Source organism: Clarias gariepinus, chromosome 2, assembly GCF_024256425.1.
Source record: "Clarias gariepinus isolate MV-2021 ecotype Netherlands chromosome 2, CGAR_prim_01v2, whole genome shotgun sequence".
Taxonomy (NCBI): domain Eukaryota; kingdom Metazoa; phylum Chordata; class Actinopteri; order Siluriformes; family Clariidae; genus Clarias; species Clarias gariepinus.
This window is the reverse complement of record NC_071101.1, coordinates 13,778,027-13,797,864: the sequence shown is the minus strand read 5'-3', so window position 1 is coordinate 13,797,864 and position 19,838 is coordinate 13,778,027. Positions and strand designations below refer to the sequence as shown.

Genomic DNA, 19,838 nt, shown 5'->3' with positions numbered 1-19,838 from the left:
AAGGATTTAAGTTCAGAATTCAGTAGGAACCTTATATTCTTACCCATGGTATGATCTCTTCAAAACAGCATGAGAAATATATATATATATATATTTAAATATCTATATTAGAAAAATTTGAAGATCTAATTTGCGAGTGCTAAAAGTTTTTTGTTGTTGTTTATTTGTAACAGCAGAAAAAAAAACAGAAAGCAATGTTGTATTCCCGCTTTTGTTGCATTTGTTGCCATTTTATACATTTTTTTTTTTTTTTTTTGTAGGGCCCAAAAATTGGACTGTCAGTTATGCAAGACTATTATCTGGGCCTTTCAATCATGCATGTTTAAAACACTAGGCACGTATTGGCCCGGGTCTATGCTTCTTTAAACAGCACAAATCCATCTTATTGATGAACAATTACTTTAACGTTGCCATTCTCTATACAGCAGCACGATTCAATTGCAATTTATAAAGCTAAGCACACTTATATGAGACTAGGTAGCACAGCAACCCCTACAGGTAAAATTTACAGTATCTAGTAAAAACATCTGCCTCTTAAGCCTGAGGCTACAGATACAAGTAGATTTAAATGTCTCTGCGTCAAAGTGTTCAGCCATTGTCTGATTGACATGACTGATTCCATAAAGCCACTTTATGAAGCCACTTTTTAAACTAAATTTACATTTGCTCATCAAAGTGGTACTTTTAACCTGATGTGGCAGCTTGGCACTTTTAGGGTTTGAACTCACAACCCAACGAGTAGAAACCCTGATCCCTATGTTTTTCATACAGAACAATTACCCAATTGTGTACACAGACTAATACGTGGCAAAGTTGGATGAATTAGGAAGTTGTGAAAACTGCAATATAGGATAAGTTTATTGCACAAACAGCACAAATTAGTCTTGTTAAAAATTGAGCTGTGTCACTTTGGGCCTGAGGAAGACGCAGTAGCTGTAGGGTATTACTTATTAATATCCTTTTTAAAGTGGTGTACTGTTGCACCGTTCTAGCCCCTTCAACTTGAACACCCGTGGCTGTGGAGGTGACTCTTTCTGAAACGAAAGTGCAGGGTTGTCGTATGATAGTTCAGCCTTTCTCTGAGATGCCACGGATTCTGGTTTTATGTTAGCAGTACTGGGCATGGTTGCAGCTTCAGGGTCAAGACTGGTTGCGTTGGACTTGGGGGACTGGCAGCAAAGAGCTGTGGATTTGGTAATAAGTTTGTCCAGGGGTTTAAGCGAGTGCATCCATAGTGGCAGGAAGTCCCAGTTCCTTAGCCATCGGGGCAGGTGGGTGGGGCTATGTGATTGCAGCAGGTTCACCAAGATGATGAAGGAGGCGACTCCAGCAAATGGAGCCCCCACACCTACCATGGCATGCCATCCGGCCATAGAGAGACCGAAGACAAGGGCAGGAAGGAGCAGGAAGCAGAGCAGGAGATAAAGCACAGCGAACCACCGGTACTTAGCTGTGCGCTCGCCCAAAGCCCTTGCCATGTGTATGGGCACACGGCTGAAGGGCAGTGGGTACAACAGAAGAATTCCAAACACGTTAAAGAAGAAATGGCACAGAGCAATCTAAGGGGAAGAGGAAAATAGGTCAAGTAGAACCAAGTAGAAATAGGTGCAAATTTAACTTAACAATGATGATTTTGTGTATATACAGTACAATATATACAATATATTGTTTATATTTCTGATAAGAGTTTAAGCACTAACTCAGGTTATACACAATATATACTCTAATCAGTCATAAGAAAGGTACAAAAGTACAGGTTCTGATTGTGGTGATGGGGCAGCTCTGGCTCTCTTCAAGTCTGAGGACTTTACAAGACCTCTGGGGGTGTGCCAGGATGGTAATAGCATTTATTTTGTTGCTGTGGGTTGCGACGTGGCAAATCAGATGTTAATTATACTTTGATTGGGATCTGGGGAGTTTAGAGGCCGGGTCTGCAGCCTTGGGCTCGTTACCTGCTGGACCCCATATGCAGTCGGCTGTGGTGCACTGTGTGTTCTGGTGCCTTTCTTTTAGGCTAGCATTGGCTTTTCTGTGGGATTGGACCAGACAGGCTGGTTTTTGGTCCCAAAGGTCAATGGTAGACCTGGGCTGCCCATGATCCTTTAACAAGTTTATGGCCGACTAGTCTCTAGTATTGAACACAAAAGCAAGTTTTTAAGTACAAGTAAGTTTTATCCACATCTCCTGGATGTCTAGTGAGTCCTTGCTTTTTTCTTATTTGTGTCGGCTACTAAGAAATGGCAGATGCAAGATAATGGCTTTTGGCCTGTTTTTTTTGATAAGCGTAGTAATTTTAGCTCTCACGATACAAAAGTGCAGTTCCTACCTCACTGTTTCTGAGAACAGGAAAGAGACAAAAAAAAGTCATGACTCATTTTGTGTATTCTTTCACTCTCTGCTATCTCAGCTGCAAGTAAACATGCTTTTGAGATAATAAGAACGACATTATCCTTCATTCTGCCATTTCGCACTCATATTGAACTGTGCATTTTTCACCTTTTATATTCTGCACTGTTTTTTCCCTCTTTTTTGAGCAGAGGTCGCTTTTTTTTCTGGCGGCCTTCTATTTTGTTATTTACAGCTCTGAATTTCCTTTTTTGACTTTTTCTATGTCTGAGGGAAACTTTCCTTTCCTGACCTTTCAACCTTGTCACTCAACCGCTGTCTATGTATAAATTATAATACATTAAATTATCTGGCATCAGTCCAAAGGCCCTCAATGTGTCCTTATGCATACTCAAAGCTTGTTAAGACTTCAGTGATGAGAATCCATTACTGACTCAAAAAAAGAAAGACATATTGTATGTCTTGTGGGTACGGCATGCCGACACCATGATTGGACTGCCTGCTTCACATTACCATCATTGCTAAAGTGCTCACCTGGAACTCTTTTAAATGTTACAGTACATGTTTGGGCCATTCAAGGAGTTTCTGGGGGGGGGGTTAGGGTTAGCCAGTGTTTGAAGCAGGTAGTCTGATCATGGGTCTGGCATACTGAGAAAACACCAGTCTTACATTTATAAAAATACATAATAAATTTTTTTTTATTTCACAGTAATTGTTTGCTACAGTAGCTCTTGTTTCCTTAACGTATTATTCTTAATTTAGTTTATCATATTTTATTTAAATAAAATGACTGTTTTGGCACACACAATCCCTTGTCCCTTTAATTTAAAAGAAGAAAAAAAACTCATAATTTATTATGTAATATGCATTTGAATGACTAGCCAATTAAAGCCCATATCCAAAACACAAAGTGTACAACAGTGACTAGCGAGGCATCCTCTTTTAAGTCCATTTTGGACCTGGTGACATAAATGGGTCCTTGCTGCTTTGAGTGTTTACATTAGGAAGTTTAAGCTGAAAGCCCTAAAGCAGTCAGTGTCTGCAACCTCATACCTGGCAGGCAGCAAACAGCTTGTCTCCAGGGCTTGCCAGTGCAGCAAGAATTGCAGTAGTAGTGGTGCCAATGTTGGAGCCCAGAGTCAAAGGGTATGCCCTCTCCAGACTGATCACTCCAAGCCCTGGATTAATCAAAAGTCGCATATTAAATAGAAAATTCTCTGACAAGATGATTCAAGTTTCAATAATGTGGTACTAGTGTTAAAATAAATACAGAGACCAGTGTGTGAAAGCTACTTGCTGGGCTGACTCACAGATCACAAGGTTAAAGAACCCTGTTAATTAATCTGTTGTGCTTGATGAAAAGCCCTTGTTAACTCAAACATTCAAAAGAAGCACACTAATTATCTTTACATCTTTTCTTTGCCACACTTCATCTAATTTTCAGCCTCATTAAAGACAAAAAAAGACAGATTTGTTTTCAGGCTAATTGTGGTTGTGTCTGGTCCAGTGCCAATCATGTGGCATGCGGTTTGATGTAGCGACTCTGTTCTTATGATGCTGTGAAATGGAGGTCGATGGGTTCGACTTATTTGGCACAGAGGATCGTATGTTAACAATTAAACTTTGTGCACTATTTTTTTAACACCAAAGCCTAGATGTCAATTAAAGTTTAACCAAGGACTGTTGATGAATCTGTTAATGAATTTGTGCTTTTTCATCACTTTTATTATTAAATATTCACTCTTTGTAAATAATGCCTGGGGGTGTTTTGATATTTGCACTAGTGACATACAAAAGGTTATGAAGCTATTTTTTTTTTTTTTTTTTTACATAATAATTGTGTCCTGGCCAATGATCCATATATGATTACTATCCCTGCTTTCTTGATTATTTACAGTATTTACTAATTACCATTACGGGAAGACCAGTTGAAAAGAGATCAATTTGGCATTGTTTGTGTTCCATGATTTGGTTTACTTTAATTAAGCAATAGACTGAGCAATGCACCAAGAAACACTGTTTGTTTTTATTGATTTCACATCTTGATTAGAAAACAGGCCTGAATTTCAGTAAAATTTTATTTAAGCAGAATCCCTTAGTGATAACTAAATCGATTTATGTTATCTTATCTATCACAAGATTTCAGTGGAACCATCCGTATTAAAAATTAACATTGAGAAAACCCTTTCCTGTACTGTAAGAATGCTCACCGATGAGTGGTGTGATGGCAGAGGTGAAGACTGAACTACTCTGCACCAAGAAAGTCATTCCTGCCCCGACAATCATGGCCAAGTATCCTGTCAACCAGCCGAAGGGGTATGGAAAATCTGCACATATAAAAAAATTAATAGAGTGAATTTTTTCTCATTTAACACATCTTGTCTTGACTGGGAACCCTTCAACATTTGGGGAAGAAATATTGCACCTTTGGGCACAAAAGTAGTTTGCAGGAAGGCAGGAGAGGCATCCCCTAGTGGTCAAATATCGTACTTGGTCTAAAATACAGCAGGTCTCTTCATTCATCTAGGAACCTTTCTAGTCCAACTAGGTACCATGGAGGCAAACCTCAGTACCCAGAGGAAAGTCACTAAGCATGTGAATAACATGCAAACTCCATGCACACAGACCCTGAGATGGGACTCGAACCTGGACCCTGGAGGTGCAAGATGACAGTGCTAACCACTAAGCCACCATGCTACCAAAATAGGTCTAGTTAAAACAAACAAACAAAAAAGTGAATTTGGGGCACTCGGGGAAAAGTGTCAATCCATTGCAGGGCACAAGGTTCAATTGGAAAATTTCATGCCCAATCTACATGTCTTTGGGTTGTAGGAGGAAACAAGAGTAGTCAAACTCTACCACCAGACCCAAAGATAGGATTCAAACACTCGACCCTAAAGTTGTGAGGCCACAGTTCCTGAAAAGTTTGTAAATGACTAACCATTACACTCATGTTCGCCTGCCCCAAATAAGTAAACACACACACATACTTGATGGCAATTAGGCTGTACAATTACATTTTACTTGTAATTCAACTAAAAGGCTCAAATATGTTTTAGCTTAAAAATATCTCTAACTCCTGCACAGAATGATATGATACATGCATCTGTGGGTCATTGTTAAGCTTCTCTCCTGCCATATAGAAGGTCCACTTCATATATTGTGGACTATATTATTGCAATTTCTTTTGGTCATAGAAACAACAAAAAACAACAATAAAAAACACATGATTGTGTGTAACTTGCTACTTAAAAGTGCTTTATGTGACACATTTTTTGACATATGTTTGTGGATTTGGTTAAAATGAATTAAAATTTTGTTCATCATATTGTGCTGAAAAAAGGATATGTGCCCTGAGCCCTACTGTATATAAGTTTTATTAAATAATAATAATAATAATTAAAAAAAAACAGTGAAATAAGGTGTAAGCTTTAAGGGCTACTATTAATAAGACCAGTCACTGCAGTTTTTTTCTAACGACTGGGTAAAAATTTTACAGGTCTACCTCGGACAGTTACAAAAGAGTCTAGAATAAAATAGAATGAATAAATAAATGTTTACTTACCACAAATTTTATCATATCAACTCATATCATACTTTATAGAAAGGTATATTTTACGGTGCATTATTAGAAATGTGTGATTTGTCTTGGAGGTGATTTGTCTTGGAGGTGACAAAATTCATGTCTGGAATTATCATTACATTTAAAAACCAAATGTTTATACAATCATATAATATGCCTGGGAATAGAGTAGAAATGAAGCAAATGCTTTTTTTTATTGTAGGAAAGTCTTTGCCATTGCAAAAATTATAATTTTTTTAAAATCATACCTGTGTTAATGACCATTTGAATGACCCGGGCAACTTGACCCTTTAGTACCGAGTTGAGGACCTTGACAATAAAGATGAGGCATGAACAGAGCACCAGCAGAGATCCAGCCAACAGAATCAGACCCACAGACAGATCAGACAATTTGGTGTTAGCAAACATGTGGAAGCCTGGAGTAAAAAAAAAACACACAGGATAGAAGAGTGGAAGTTATCTAAACAAACTGTGAGAAAAGTCTATACTAAATTAATTAAAACAGAGCAGGAACTGTGCCCTGGTTCAGCATGATGGAGAGAGTAGCACAAAATGAATAGTGATAAATGCATTTGGAAAAGAGAGTTTGGCTAAACTCCAAAGCCATTAGCGTAAAAGAAGGCCAGTTAATGGCAAAGGTCTCTCTTAGACTGGCCTCACATTATAAAGCTTTAATCACACCCTATTTAACAATTGATAGCCTGCTCAGAAATTCACAACATGAAAAACTTTACATAATGGAATGGCTAAAAGACAAAAAAGTAAGAAATGATAATGTATTGACTGAATTTTAAAAAAGGATGCATTTCCGTATTGTATTTGTGGTCAGCTCACTTATACTGTACGTACATCTCTCTGCATTAACTGGTACACCGAAATCTCCATTCTTCCCACAGTTCAATACTGAGGAACAATTCTGAGGAACACTCACTGTCATATTTACTGTTAGCTAGAGAAAGAGAAAGACATAATTATGAAGCATTGGCTGTGTCATTTACATTTAAAATTAGATGCTTTCACTGCATATCATTTTTTACATATACGATAATTAAGATTATAATGCAGAGGATTGAATGTGCAAGAGAAGATCAAGCAGCAGAGTACAGCAAAAAGAACACCGAGTACAATTAAAACGGGTGATTATGACAAAGTGATGACAGTGCGTTTGAGATTTTTTATTTCTTTACTGTTAAAATATAACTAGTTAAACAGACAAACCATAATTTAAGTAAATATTTACCCAGAATTAATAACTCAAGGCCTAACTTTATGGTAATATTTAACTGGGGAAACCTACTCATATTTAGATTCAGGTTACACAAGTTGACTTTCTGGGCATTCTATTTAATTTATTAAACTCATCTGCTTGTACAGTTGAGGTCAGAAACATGGTCATGCCATCATAAACATTAGTTGATGATTTTTATTTAAAAAAATATTTATTTGTATTTATTTATTTTATTTTTATTTTTATTTTATTTTTTTTTTTTTTTGGGGGGGGGGTTGTACAACATACATCTTTAACAGAACAAACCCCACAAATTTGATGCACAAGGTTTAATTTGTTTAGGGTGATATAAACACAGGGTTAAAATTATGCATACAAGGTAAAAAAAAAAAAGTCATTAGGCATATGCACACATACTGTAAATAATTAAATATTTTGGTGATCCTAAAAGTCAAAAAAATGTCTTTTAATTCACGAAGCCCAAGGCCTCTCAATTTTTTATTAGTGATGTGATTGGCTGTCTGGTGCAAGGGTTCTATAGAAAGAAAAGCAGACCACGAACAACTGAAGCATGGTGATTTTATTAATATAATTAGACATTAAAAAGTGTATTTGAATTATCAAACTAGAAGATGGCGTAATTTAAAATGTGTTTTATTATTTTGTCTTAATTGATGTTTATATTGTAAAAAATCTAAATGTTTTATCCACCCATCCTGAAAATAGCGAGTTAAATTACCTTATTTAGCTTTACATTCAATGATGGTGCAGGTTTTAATCTTTTTAAAGCAATTAATTTCTTTAAGCTTGGAAAACTGAAAGCAGGAAGCAGATTCAGTTTTTAGTGTGATTGTATTTTGTTAAAGGTTTATCAGCTAGAAGAAGTGTTAAAATATTTGTTTATTGAACCTGAAAGATGTATCTTTGCAAAATAGTTTTACTGTAATCTAAGGCTACGTTTACACTGCTGGTCTCGATGCCCAATTCTGATTTGTTGCCTATATCTGATTTTATTGACCGTCTGTTTACACGTTCTTTCAACTATGACTCATATTCGATACACGTGTTTACACTTTGCATGCCATCTGAAACATCGCGCATACTTAAAGGGAGGTTCTTGCGCTACACACTAGCCAAGATAGACGAAGGTGAAGTATGCTTGACGCTCTGCGATATATGCAAAGTTCACGAAACGTCACCATGGTTTTAAAACGAAGGAGGAGGGAAAAAAACTGCATAATTGCAGCCTGCGCATATGCTTCATTTACCAAATACTAATTTCTTAAAAGCTTTTTCTTTTCCATGTCACCTGCGATGTTATAATTCCACATGTGCTTCCACTGGAGAATAACATGACGTCATTAAACCGTTTTCATGGGGTACAGAACACAATGCCTCAGGAAATCCGATCTGTCCGTTTACACGACAATCACATTAGCACATATCTGATTTATATCTGATTTATTTCCACATATGAAGGAGGCCTGAAACCGATCTCGAAATATCAGAATGCATGCGTTTTTTTCCTGTTTACACGGACATAGAACATATCCGATATGTGTCACATATGAGCAAAAAATCTGAATTGGGTCACATTTACCTGACAGTGTAAACGCAGCCTAAGGCAGTGTTCAAACATATGCATTTGATATATACAGTATATATAGTCACTGAAAAAACATTGATTGAACGTCTTATTGAATAGGAAAATTACTGTTTTATAGTTCTCAAAAGAACACGTTAAACACCATTAAGGTATAGTTTTTACCATTAAGCATAGTATTATGCAAAATAGAATACTCATATTCTATTTTGTAGAATCAGACTAGAGTGACTCGTGAATTAAAAATTATAAGTATAAATATTTTTTCCAGGAATTCTACAAAATTGAGAGAGCTTCAATATTCAGCTCAACCTGCCATCAAGGAGTTTCAAAAAGCTCCATTGCTTAATACTTGACAGATATTAGCATAGCACACAAAGGGAATTTTAGGGTAAAGTTAAAGGGAATTTTATGGTTATTTAAGAAATGTGTAAATATTTGAAGGATTAAGGTCTTCACGACCTTCATGATTAAAGTCATACACTGAAAATGTCATAAGAGACAAACGATGGCGCCAACTGAGCAAAAGATTTAGTGATGGTCCTGTTTTGAAACATGTAATAAACAGTGTCACAGTCTGAACAGTTTGTTTGCAGGATTAAGGTTAAACTATGTTGGACTCCATATATATATATAAAAGAACCTTCACTGGCTATTTTTAGTGTATTGATGTTACGAAAAAGGCACAAGTTAGAAGCTCTTACACATATTAATTATGCTCCAAGGCATTCATTGGTAAGTGCAGACCATGCCTGCAACTGAACATTAAGATTGATCGTGAACCTGTCAAAAGTAGGAAGATTTCCAAGAATATGTGCTAGACAGCCAGACATGGTACTAAAGTCTCTTAAGAAGGAGTTGTTGAATAGCAGGGAAGAGTGGGTGTGGGCTAAAATGGTGTCCTTGTGGGATAAAAAGTGAGTAATGGGAATAAGTAGAAGAAAGTAGTGCTTCAGGCTTTGCATTTCTCTCAAATTTTAGCAACTTCATAACTCTGTGTTTCATATGATTAGATAAATCACAATGTTTGGTGTTTGTAATAACAGAGCTGGGATTAAAAACCACTGATTACTGCAAAAAAAGTGATCAGTAGTTAAGAGTGGATAACTGGAAAATAGATAAAATGGATGAAAAATAGATGAGAAAGAAATTTTAAAACATATGGTATACAGGGAACAATAAAAAATATATATAACTGAGATATAAATCAAAAGGCGTATGTATAGCTGCCTTAAGTCAAAAAATATATTTAGAGGGAAAAAAAAATAAAGTTAAGTGAAGGTGTAGCATATGGAGCAGATGAGTCAAACAAGTAATAGAGTAAATAGGGAATGAGTAAAATAAATGACAGGGTCTGTAGAGATATTGATTGTGAGTAGTAAACGGAATTGAGAAACAGTATGTGGAGAAAAAAAAGAGCTTGATGGAGTAAACTGGTAAGTAAGGAATACATTCAAGGAGAATATGTATTTATGAAATGGATGACAGAGAAAGAGAAATGGGTTGAGCAAATTAAACATATCAGGTGGTGTAAATAATAAATGAGGAGTGGTCAATCCATTTACGGAGTAAAAGTAAAGCTGAGACATTACCATTTTGCTGCACCACACTTTGACCAGGCTATGGTTCCTCATGCTCTCATTTCCCATAGCGATGCTAGTGATCACAGATTTATCCAGCTAGATGACACACACATCAACAGGAGTTACTTTTAAACTAATCTAAATAATAAATTCATATGAGTTATACAGTATAATGTATACAGAATGTCCCTTTTCTGTCCAAGGTCTTATTTGACAGATTTTTTTTTATCAGTTTACAGATGTAAATCATGATGCACATGACTACATGATTACATTCCACAAGAATTGATTTAGACCCGCTATTTTTCTTTTTAACCAGCTATCTCAGGTTAAAATTATACATAAATATGGTTAGTTTTCTCTGTTATGCGGATGACCACACAGCTGTATGTTTTGACATAGCTAGATCATAGATAGCAGTTTAATACATGTGTAAAAATAAAAAAAAAACATTAGTTTTTTCTCAATGTTCTCAAATATGTTTCATTCCCTTTAAATCACACAGATAGTTCATATTTGTCTTGTGTGCGACTCACATATTTTTGTTTCCCCAAAGCAGTGTTTCCCACACATAAAGTATACAGTCATTGTAAACTGAGCATTTGTGTTTTCTGATATGATCATTTTTTTTTTTTTTTTTGCTCAGTCATGTGTGTATAAATAGATAAAATGAAATAAAATTGGGTTCTTTATATTGAAGAATATATTCTGCTGGAAAAATTTCACTCTATATTTCACAATCCTGACTCATACAGTATACAGTGTATTTATTAAAACATAATGCAAAAAATAGCAAAAAATGCTTTGGGGTTTAATGGCTAGGGTTCTCTGACAAACAGTGCCATCTACACCAAAGAGTGTTTAGTACTTTTTTTTTTAATACTTTATCTTACTCTTTACATATGGTAAGATGGAGGGGAGGGTTAGTAGGTTGGATCTCTGAAATAAGGATATGTAGATATGTAGGTTGGTAACAACTAAAGTCAATTACAAATTTGCTTTGTGATATATATATGTTTTATTTCAAAATCTAGCTTGTTTATTTAAAAAAAAAAATCCAACCACCAGTTATTTGATTATACAATACACCCAGGTGTCCCTAGTTAATCAACATAACCAACCTTTTACAAATGTGTACACCTTAATTTATTGGAATTAAACTGGCAAATGGCAAACTTACTTTACATTCTGTACAAATCTTATTGCTGCACAATGGTTAGAATAAGGTACATTTGGTGTGGAGTGCAGGCAGGGTCTCCGTAGACAAGGAGCAAAACTAAATTATAACTGAAATGAAGCGCCAGAAGATAACACAGACATGATGGCACCTTGGGTGGCCAGTGACTCCACCATTAAAGTGGCCAGTGACTCCACCATCAACAAACCTGAATTACTAATAAAGAACTAAAATACAATATACAAAACATTTTTTATTAAAAAGTGAAGCAATAATATAATGTTTGTGTTTAGTGATTTCTGTATGCTCTTATAATTTAAGACCAAACCTATTTTTGGTTATACATTTATGACTAAATGTTTAACATTTTTTTATGGCCACCGGAATTAAGTCTACAGTACATGAAGAATCTAATAAAGACATAATTTCCCACAATTTCTCCCACACATTTCCTAAGCCTGCAAATGTTTAAATGATAATAATTAATTAATTATTCTGTGGTAAAAAAACGATAACTGTGGTATACTTAGCTAAACTTTACATTTATGTTTGTTCTTAAATTGCAAAAGGAATTTAAATGCTACCTGTGGGTCGTTTGGCATGTGGATTAGCATATCTAGGTAATTAATACTTGTGAGATTAACGTTTTTTTTTTTTTTTTTTTAATGATAAAAATCAGTCAGCTGGCTACAGTATTATTATTATTAGGCTTTAAAGTTAATGTTACTGCATGATCAGTTTTTGACATCCAGTAGTTTTATTATAGAGTGTTTAGTGTTTAACAGTAGTTACCAGAACATGTAACTTTAAAGACATCAGTTAATTATTTTCTATAAATAAAGACCGATATATTTGTTTGTGGAAATTTATTTATTTATTTATTTATTTATTTTGGGGGGGGAATTATAAACATTTTACTTTAACTGGGTTTTTTTCAGAAGCATCAGGAGACCAAGAATGCAGGAGAATGTTCCGAGTCTCCATCAGCACCACATTATCAGCTCATATATACATATATATATATATATATATATATATATATATATATATATATATATATATATATACACTTAGCAAAAAAAGAAACGGCCCTTTTTCAGGACTGTGTATTTCAACAATAATGTTGTAAAAATCCAAATAACTTTACAGAACTTCATTGTAAAGGGTTTAAACAATGTTTTCCATGCATGTTCAATTAACCATAATCAATTAATTAACATGCACCTGTGGAATGGTCGTTAAGACCTTAACAGCTTACAGAAAGTAGGCATTTAAGGTCACAGTTCTAAAAACGCAGGACACTTAAGACTTGTCTACCGACTGTGAAAAACACCCAAAGAAAGATGCCCAGGGTCCCTGCTCATCTGCGTGAACGTGCATAAGGCATGCTGCAGGGAGGCATGAGGACTGCTGATGTGGCTAGGGCAGTAAATTGCCATGTCTGCACTGTGAGACGCCTAACAGTGCTACAGGGAGACAGGAAGGACAGCTGATCATCCTCGCAGTGGAAGACCACGTGTAACAACACCTGCACAGGATCGGTACATCCGAATATCAGACCTGAGTGACAGGTACAGGATGGCCACAACAACTGCCCGAGTCACACCAGGAACACACAATCCCTCCATCCGTGCTCAGACTGTCCGCAATAGGCAGTCCATGAGGAGGAGATGCACTGCAGTACTTCAAGCAGCTGGTGGCCACACCAGATACTGACTGGTACTTTTGATTTGAGCCTCCCTTCATTCAGGGACACATTGTGAAACATTTTTAGTTTATGTCTTATGGTGTCGACTCTTTTAGTGTTCATACAAATATTTACACATTAACTTTACTGAAAGTAAAAACAGTTGAATGTCAGGGGATGTTTCTTTTTTTGCCGAGTATATATATATATATATATATATATATATATATATATATATATATATATATATATATATATATATATATTTGTTCCATTAGATACTAAGCAATTCCAGGAGTTTTAGAGTTTAGACAAACTTGTTGGCCATCCACTATAAGAGAAGACTGATGTAGCCGGTGAGAAAGAATTGGCCCGTTGTTGTAGCCCTTACATACAGCAAGCAACCAAAGTTCTTAAAAAGATTTTATCTCCTTTTTGACTGATTCTTTTCACTGGAAGATTGTCACAATGCTGTGGCCTTTGTGTAACTCCTGTATAAATCATACTTTGAGTTGAGTGTATATCATTTAGTGTCCAGATTTTTCATGAGGCCAGGGGTAGCTCAGTGGTTAAGGCATTGGACTACGGTTTGGCAGATCCCGGGTTCAAACCCCACAACCACCAAGTTGCCATCTGAGCAAGGCCCTTAACCCTCAACTGCTCACATGTGTAATGAGATAAAATTGTAAGTCGCTCTGGATAAGAGCGTCTCCTAAATGTAAATGAGGATTTTTAATATGTTCAATAAAACTATAGTATTTCTCATTTGTTTCATGCATCTCATTTATATTTACTATTCATATCATTATGGTCTTATATATGGCTTATTTCCTTCTCTTTCAAATGCATTTCTGTTTCTCATGTATATTTTAGATTTCTCAAATGTTTCTCAAAGGTATGTCTCGCTTTGTGTCTCAGTTAGGTCTCTTTTTTTCTTAAGTGAGGTTTAGGAGAAATAGAAAAGACAAAGTTGAGCTTGTAATGAGAGCTCAATTCAGTCTTATCAGACAAGAAATCAGCTTATTCTGAGCATCAAAATTTTGCTTTGGGAAAAGACCTTGGTGTAATTATTGATTCCAGGCTTTCATTTGATACTCATGTAGGTAATATTACTAGGATAGCCTCTTTCATCTCAGATAAAAATGCTATGAAATATAATGTCACTACACCATCTAGAAAAAAAAACAGTTCCTGCTATTGTTTGCTAGGTTAAGTTATTGTAAATCCTTACTGTCTGGATGTTCCAATAGATGCATAAACTAACTCCATTCACTATAGAATGCAGCAGACAAAGTCCCTACTAGAACCAGAAGTAACCTCACACTTTGTCTTTTATAACCTTACCAGCTTACCTTTGATTCAAAGGTGCAGGCTATTTGTTGTTATCTTGAGTAATAATGGTTACTGCAGGGTCAGAAATTACAAAGCTCTGACAAAGTCCTACAAAGCCGTACAGTTATGCAACAACTTTCCAACTTTCAGGAGTCAGACACAGTCTTAGTGTTTAGGTCTAGTCTAAAACCATATATGTTTAGTCAAAGCATTTTGTGAATATATTTTCATAGGAAAAAATCGAGAAAGAAGAAGAGACATTATCAGGAGAAAGAGGAGGAAAAAAAGAGTTTTTTTAGTGTCACTCAAATCATCCCATTTTCTCTGCTTCCAACAAATCAACATCCACAAAAAAATGTTTACTTACCTCATAATATATACAACCAACTTCCAAAATTAGAACAAGGTATTGAAACAAAAGCTACTAAGCTACAAGGACCAAATATGTTTTATACTGGATATTATAGTTTGGGGCATTAAAGTTGAGTTGTTGAAAGCGCTATATGAATAAAATTAAATTACATTAAATCACAGAGAAACTGCAAAGCCCTCTGTCCTGAAGGACAAACAATGTACGAAAAATTTAAACCAGTGGAAAGTTTTCAGTGTGCATCACTCCGCTATGTAAAATTCTAATTCTAGAGAAAGTGCATTACACTGAAACCATTACTGAGTTTACTATGATCTGTCAGTCAGTCGATGTGGCAACAAGTATTTTTCTGTCCAGCAGTAGCTACTTTGGCAGTGATTGCTGTTGACTGAGCAACAATAAACCAATACATTTAGCCCTGTATGTTTCCAATACATTCAGCCTGAAATGTTAGTTACTCTTTAATTAATTTCTTTTTAATAGGGCTGTTGTATAAAATCAATATATAACACAATATGTACTGAATATCATCACAGTTCAGAGAACCTGCTCAAGGTCGTTTCCACCCACCTGTATGATAAGCTTTGTAACAGGATCAGTGATGACCTTGAGTAGCTCTGGAGCTTCCTTGCCACTCTGCATGTTGAAGCTGGATACAGTGACGTGGGCCAAAATGCTGATCAAACCTGTGGCTACCTCCAAAGGCAGCAACACCAGCACCGAGAGCCAGTTAAAGCAATCATGGATTGTAGCTCCAGCAAATGCCCTGCACATACATACATGTACACCAGGGACAGGAAGGGAAAAGAAAAATACATGACCAGAGAGAAAGTAGTAGACATACAGTAGCAGTATAGTATAGTATTTGCTTTTGATCGTAGTGTTTCCTACAAAGCCCTGGCAAATAACAATTTAACAAACATAGACCCAGCTATACTAGAATAGGAATATCACCCTGTACCTGAAGTTTCCAGAGCCTTAGTGTTGCTTTGGATTTGAGTTGCTCTGGATATGATACTTCTAGAACCTCCGTGTTGCAGGTTTAGGTTTCAAAACCCTAATGTTGTTCTAAGGCTGATAATTCTACAACTATCAGCTAAGATAATTACAGCAAAGGATTTAAAAACGAATTTCAAAAGCAGTAAATATTAGCCTGTCCACACAATTATAGAAACTTTGTTGTTTTTGAGTAGAGAGCTCTTTTACCATGGGTTACCATAACTAAAAAAAAAAAAAAAAAACATTGTGTGTAAAGAAAATTGAAGAGAAGTGTTTAATAATTATCAGCTAAGATTATTACAGCAGTGAATTTTAGAATTTGCAACCTTGTTTCATGACTGAAAAGTCTAGAACTTGGATACAGGATAATTTTTAAATATTTTTAAACCAAATTATTGTTGTGTACCAAGTTCTGTCTACAGGTTTTATTAACATTGTGCCATAGTTGAACATTCTAGAACCCACTTATTGGTCTATGGATAGGATATGTGCTGATTGGTAGCAAATACATTTTCTTTTTCTGAGAAACAAACTTGGATTAGTTTATATAACTGTAGTGTGAGTTCATAGTGGAGAATTCTAGAACTTGCGTATTGGTCTGTACCTAAGAATTCCAAAATACTTGTATTGGTCTGTGCATTAAAAAAATCTCAACCCACATTAGAATTCAATATTCCTGGTGTCAATTATTAGCTGGGAATTTTAGAACTACAGTATTGTTCTGTATCTGAGAATTCTAAAAAAAACAGTGTATTGGTATTATTAGGTGATTCCAGAACCTTGATATTGCTTTTGTGTACAAATAGTCTTATTTTTTTATAGGTCAAGTGTTCTAGAAAACCAGGATTTGTAGCAGATCCTGAATACTGTTACGTAGATAAGAACCCCTAGAACCCAAGTACCCTCTTCTTGCTCTTATAGTACAACCTGATTGCTGGATGGTGCACATTAGAGAGACCAAAGTTTCACCTCCAAAATAATACTATCTATCTATCTATCTATCTATCTATATATATATAAATATAACTTGGTCACATATTTAAGAACTTGTCAGTAATATGCTCTTAAATCCAAAGTCTATGAGTGCTCTATGAAGTCAGGAACTGCGCTATTATGTAGAGCTACGTACTTCTTTCTCCAACGCAAACAGTGAGGCTAATGGTGATGACGGTGGTGCTGATGATGATCATGGTGACGATAATGAGGATAAAGACTAGTGAATCATGGCATTATATTGAGTTGGAGATGTTTGCCTCACATCCATACCGTTTAAATTCATTCCTCTCTCCAGCCTGCATCAAAGCAACAATGGTGTTGGTGACGGATGTGCCAATGTTCGAGCCCATTATTATAGGGACAGCAGACTTCACTTCCAACACTATAACACACACACACACACACACACGAGTCTGTTCAAAAGCATTTAGTCAATTGAAAAATGAACATAATTGAATTGTCTATAAATGACAGAGAGATTATAGCCTCTGAAACAGTCAGAATTGACAGGATAAAAACCAGGCAATTCAAGAACTTCAGCCTTTTAAATACAAATCTCATTTTTGCTGTTTCTGCGTTTATGATGATTAAATTCAAGGCTGATGATTTTCCTAGACAATAGGTTCGTACTGCTGCCCTGAAGCCCTACCCTTTCCCGGACTGAGCCTGTCCCTAAAATCATCAACTACAGCTTCAGCATCAGTAATTTTCTGTAATTACACTTTTTCTGCTACTCAATCAGGGGCAGCATTAGCATTTTAACCCAGCATAGATTGAAATTGCTTGGGGTGAACCACACCACTTATTAACTGCGATTCTGAACCCTGGGAAAGAAGCAAAGTCTGGACATCATATGTAAAAGCTTTATACCATTAAGCTATTTTTAATTTCTCTGCAGTAAATGTGTTATTGAAAACTTTTCTCGGCACCTTGTAGACATAATCCCATGTCAGTACCTTCAATAAAACATAAAATTATTATGGTGAGCTTTTATTGCTCATATGCTTATGCGACAATCAGTGCATGAAAATATAGCTTACCGTCAAGCATGACTAGCAAGAATTTAATTTGAATCAAAAAGAAAAAACTAGTTGTATTGAACTGCTATCCCCTGTTGTACTCCAACTGCTTTGTGGATTTTTATGCCAGGATGCCATCTGCTTTGTGTTCATCAGAGAGTCATACATATTTTGTGATTGTTATTTTTTAAAGGAAAACAATGACAACGCAAGGGTTAAATGCCCAAAGTATTATTTTTTTTTAAATAATTAAATGACAGAGTTTGATAATGCTTTGCATTAAATAACTACAATATAGTATTATAAATACACTACCATTCAAAAGTTTGGGGTCACTTGGAAATTTCTGTTTTTGTTTAGTGATTTATTTTCTACATTCTACAACAATACTGGGGATTTCAAAACTTTAAAATAACACATATGGAATTAGGTAATTACATATGAAACAACAAAAACAACAATTAGTTGTTATTTTAAGACACAGAGGTCAGCCTTTCTGTAATACTTCTTGTAAGAACAGTATTGTCAAGTGCATTTGCAAAATCCGTCAAGCACCATAATGAACGTGGCTCTCATGAATGCCATCCCAGGAGGGCGAGACCAAAACCTACAGTGGTGTGAAAAACTATTTGCCCCCTTCCTGATTTCTTATTATTTTGCATGTTTGTCACACTTAAATGTTTTTGCTCATCAAAAACCATTAACTATTAGTCAAAGATAACATAATTGAACACAAAATGCAGTTTTTAAATAAAGGTTTACGTTATTAAGGGAGAAAAAAAAAACTCCAAATCTACATGGCCCTGTGTGAAAAAGTGATTCCCCCCCTTGTTAAAAATAACTTAACTGTGGTTTATCACACCTGAGTTCAATTTCTGTAGTCACCCCCAGGCCTAATTACTGCCACACCTGTTTCAATCAAGAAATCACTTAAATAGGAGCTACCTGACACAGAGAAGTAGACCAAAAGCACCTCAAAAGCTAGACATCATGCCAAGATCCAAAGAAATTCAGGAACAAATGAGAACAAAAGTAATTGAGATCTATCAGTCTGGTAAAGGTTATAAAGCCATTTCTAAAGCTTTGGGACTCCAGCGAACCACAGTGAGAGCCATTATCCACAAATGGCAAAAACATGGAACAGTGGTGAACCTTCCCAGGAGTGGCCGGCCGACCAAAATTACCCCAAGAGCGCAGAGACAACTCATCCGAGAGGCCACAAAAGACCCCAGGACAACATCTAAAGAACTGCAGGCCTCACTTGCCTCAATTAAGGTCAGTGTTCACGACTCCACCATAAGAAACCATAGTGTGATGGTCTGGGGTTGTTTTGCTGCTTCAGGACCTGGAAGGCTTGCTGTGATAGATGGAACCATGAATTTTACTGTCTACCAAAAAATCCTGAAGGAGAATGTCCGGCCATCTGTTCGTCAACTCAAGCTGAAGCGATCTTGGGTGCTGCAGCAGGACAATGACCCAAAACACACCAGCAAATCCACCTCTGAATGGCTGAAGAAAAACAAAATGAAGACTTTGGAGTGGCCTAGTCAAAGTCCTGACCTGAATCCTATTGAGATGTTGTGGCATGACCTTAAAAAGGCAGTTTATGCTAGAAAACCCTCAAATAAAGCTGAATTACAACAATTCTGCAAAGATGAGTGGGCCAAAATTCCTCCAGAGCGCTGTAAAAGACTCGTTGCAAGTTATCGCAAACGCTTGATTGCAGTTATTGCTGCTAAGGGTGGCCCAACCAGTTATTAGGTTCAGGGGGCAATTACTTTTTCACACAGGGCCATGTAGGTTTGGATTTTTTTTCTCCATAAATAATTAAAACCATCATTTAAAAACTGCATTTTGTGTTTACTTGTGTTATCTTTGACTAATAGTTAAATGTGTTTAATGATCAGAAACATTT

At 35.9% G+C, this 19,838-nt stretch overlaps 1 protein-coding gene across 1 annotated transcript in view; it reads right to left on the bottom strand.

Moving 5' to 3' along the window:
• Nucleotides 1-209: 209 nt before the first annotated feature.
• Nucleotides 210-19,838, bottom strand: part of slc34a1a (solute carrier family 34 member 1a) — a 31,625-nt gene continuing 11,996 nt past the window's right edge. The window contains exons 6-13 of the mRNA XM_053481730.1: nt 17,175-17,286; nt 15,480-15,675; nt 10,353-10,439; nt 6,779-6,878; nt 6,178-6,345; nt 4,557-4,673; nt 3,400-3,524; nt 210-1,559 (exon numbers count right to left, since the gene is read on the bottom strand). Of these exons, the coding sequence (XP_053337705.1) occupies nt 963-1,559; nt 3,400-3,524; nt 4,557-4,673; nt 6,178-6,345; nt 6,779-6,878; nt 10,353-10,439; nt 15,480-15,675; nt 17,175-17,286 (1,502 nt within the window). The 3' untranslated portion in view covers nt 210-962. The remainder of the gene's footprint in view (nt 1,560-3,399; nt 3,525-4,556; nt 4,674-6,177; nt 6,346-6,778; nt 6,879-10,352; nt 10,440-15,479; nt 15,676-17,174; nt 17,287-19,838) is intronic.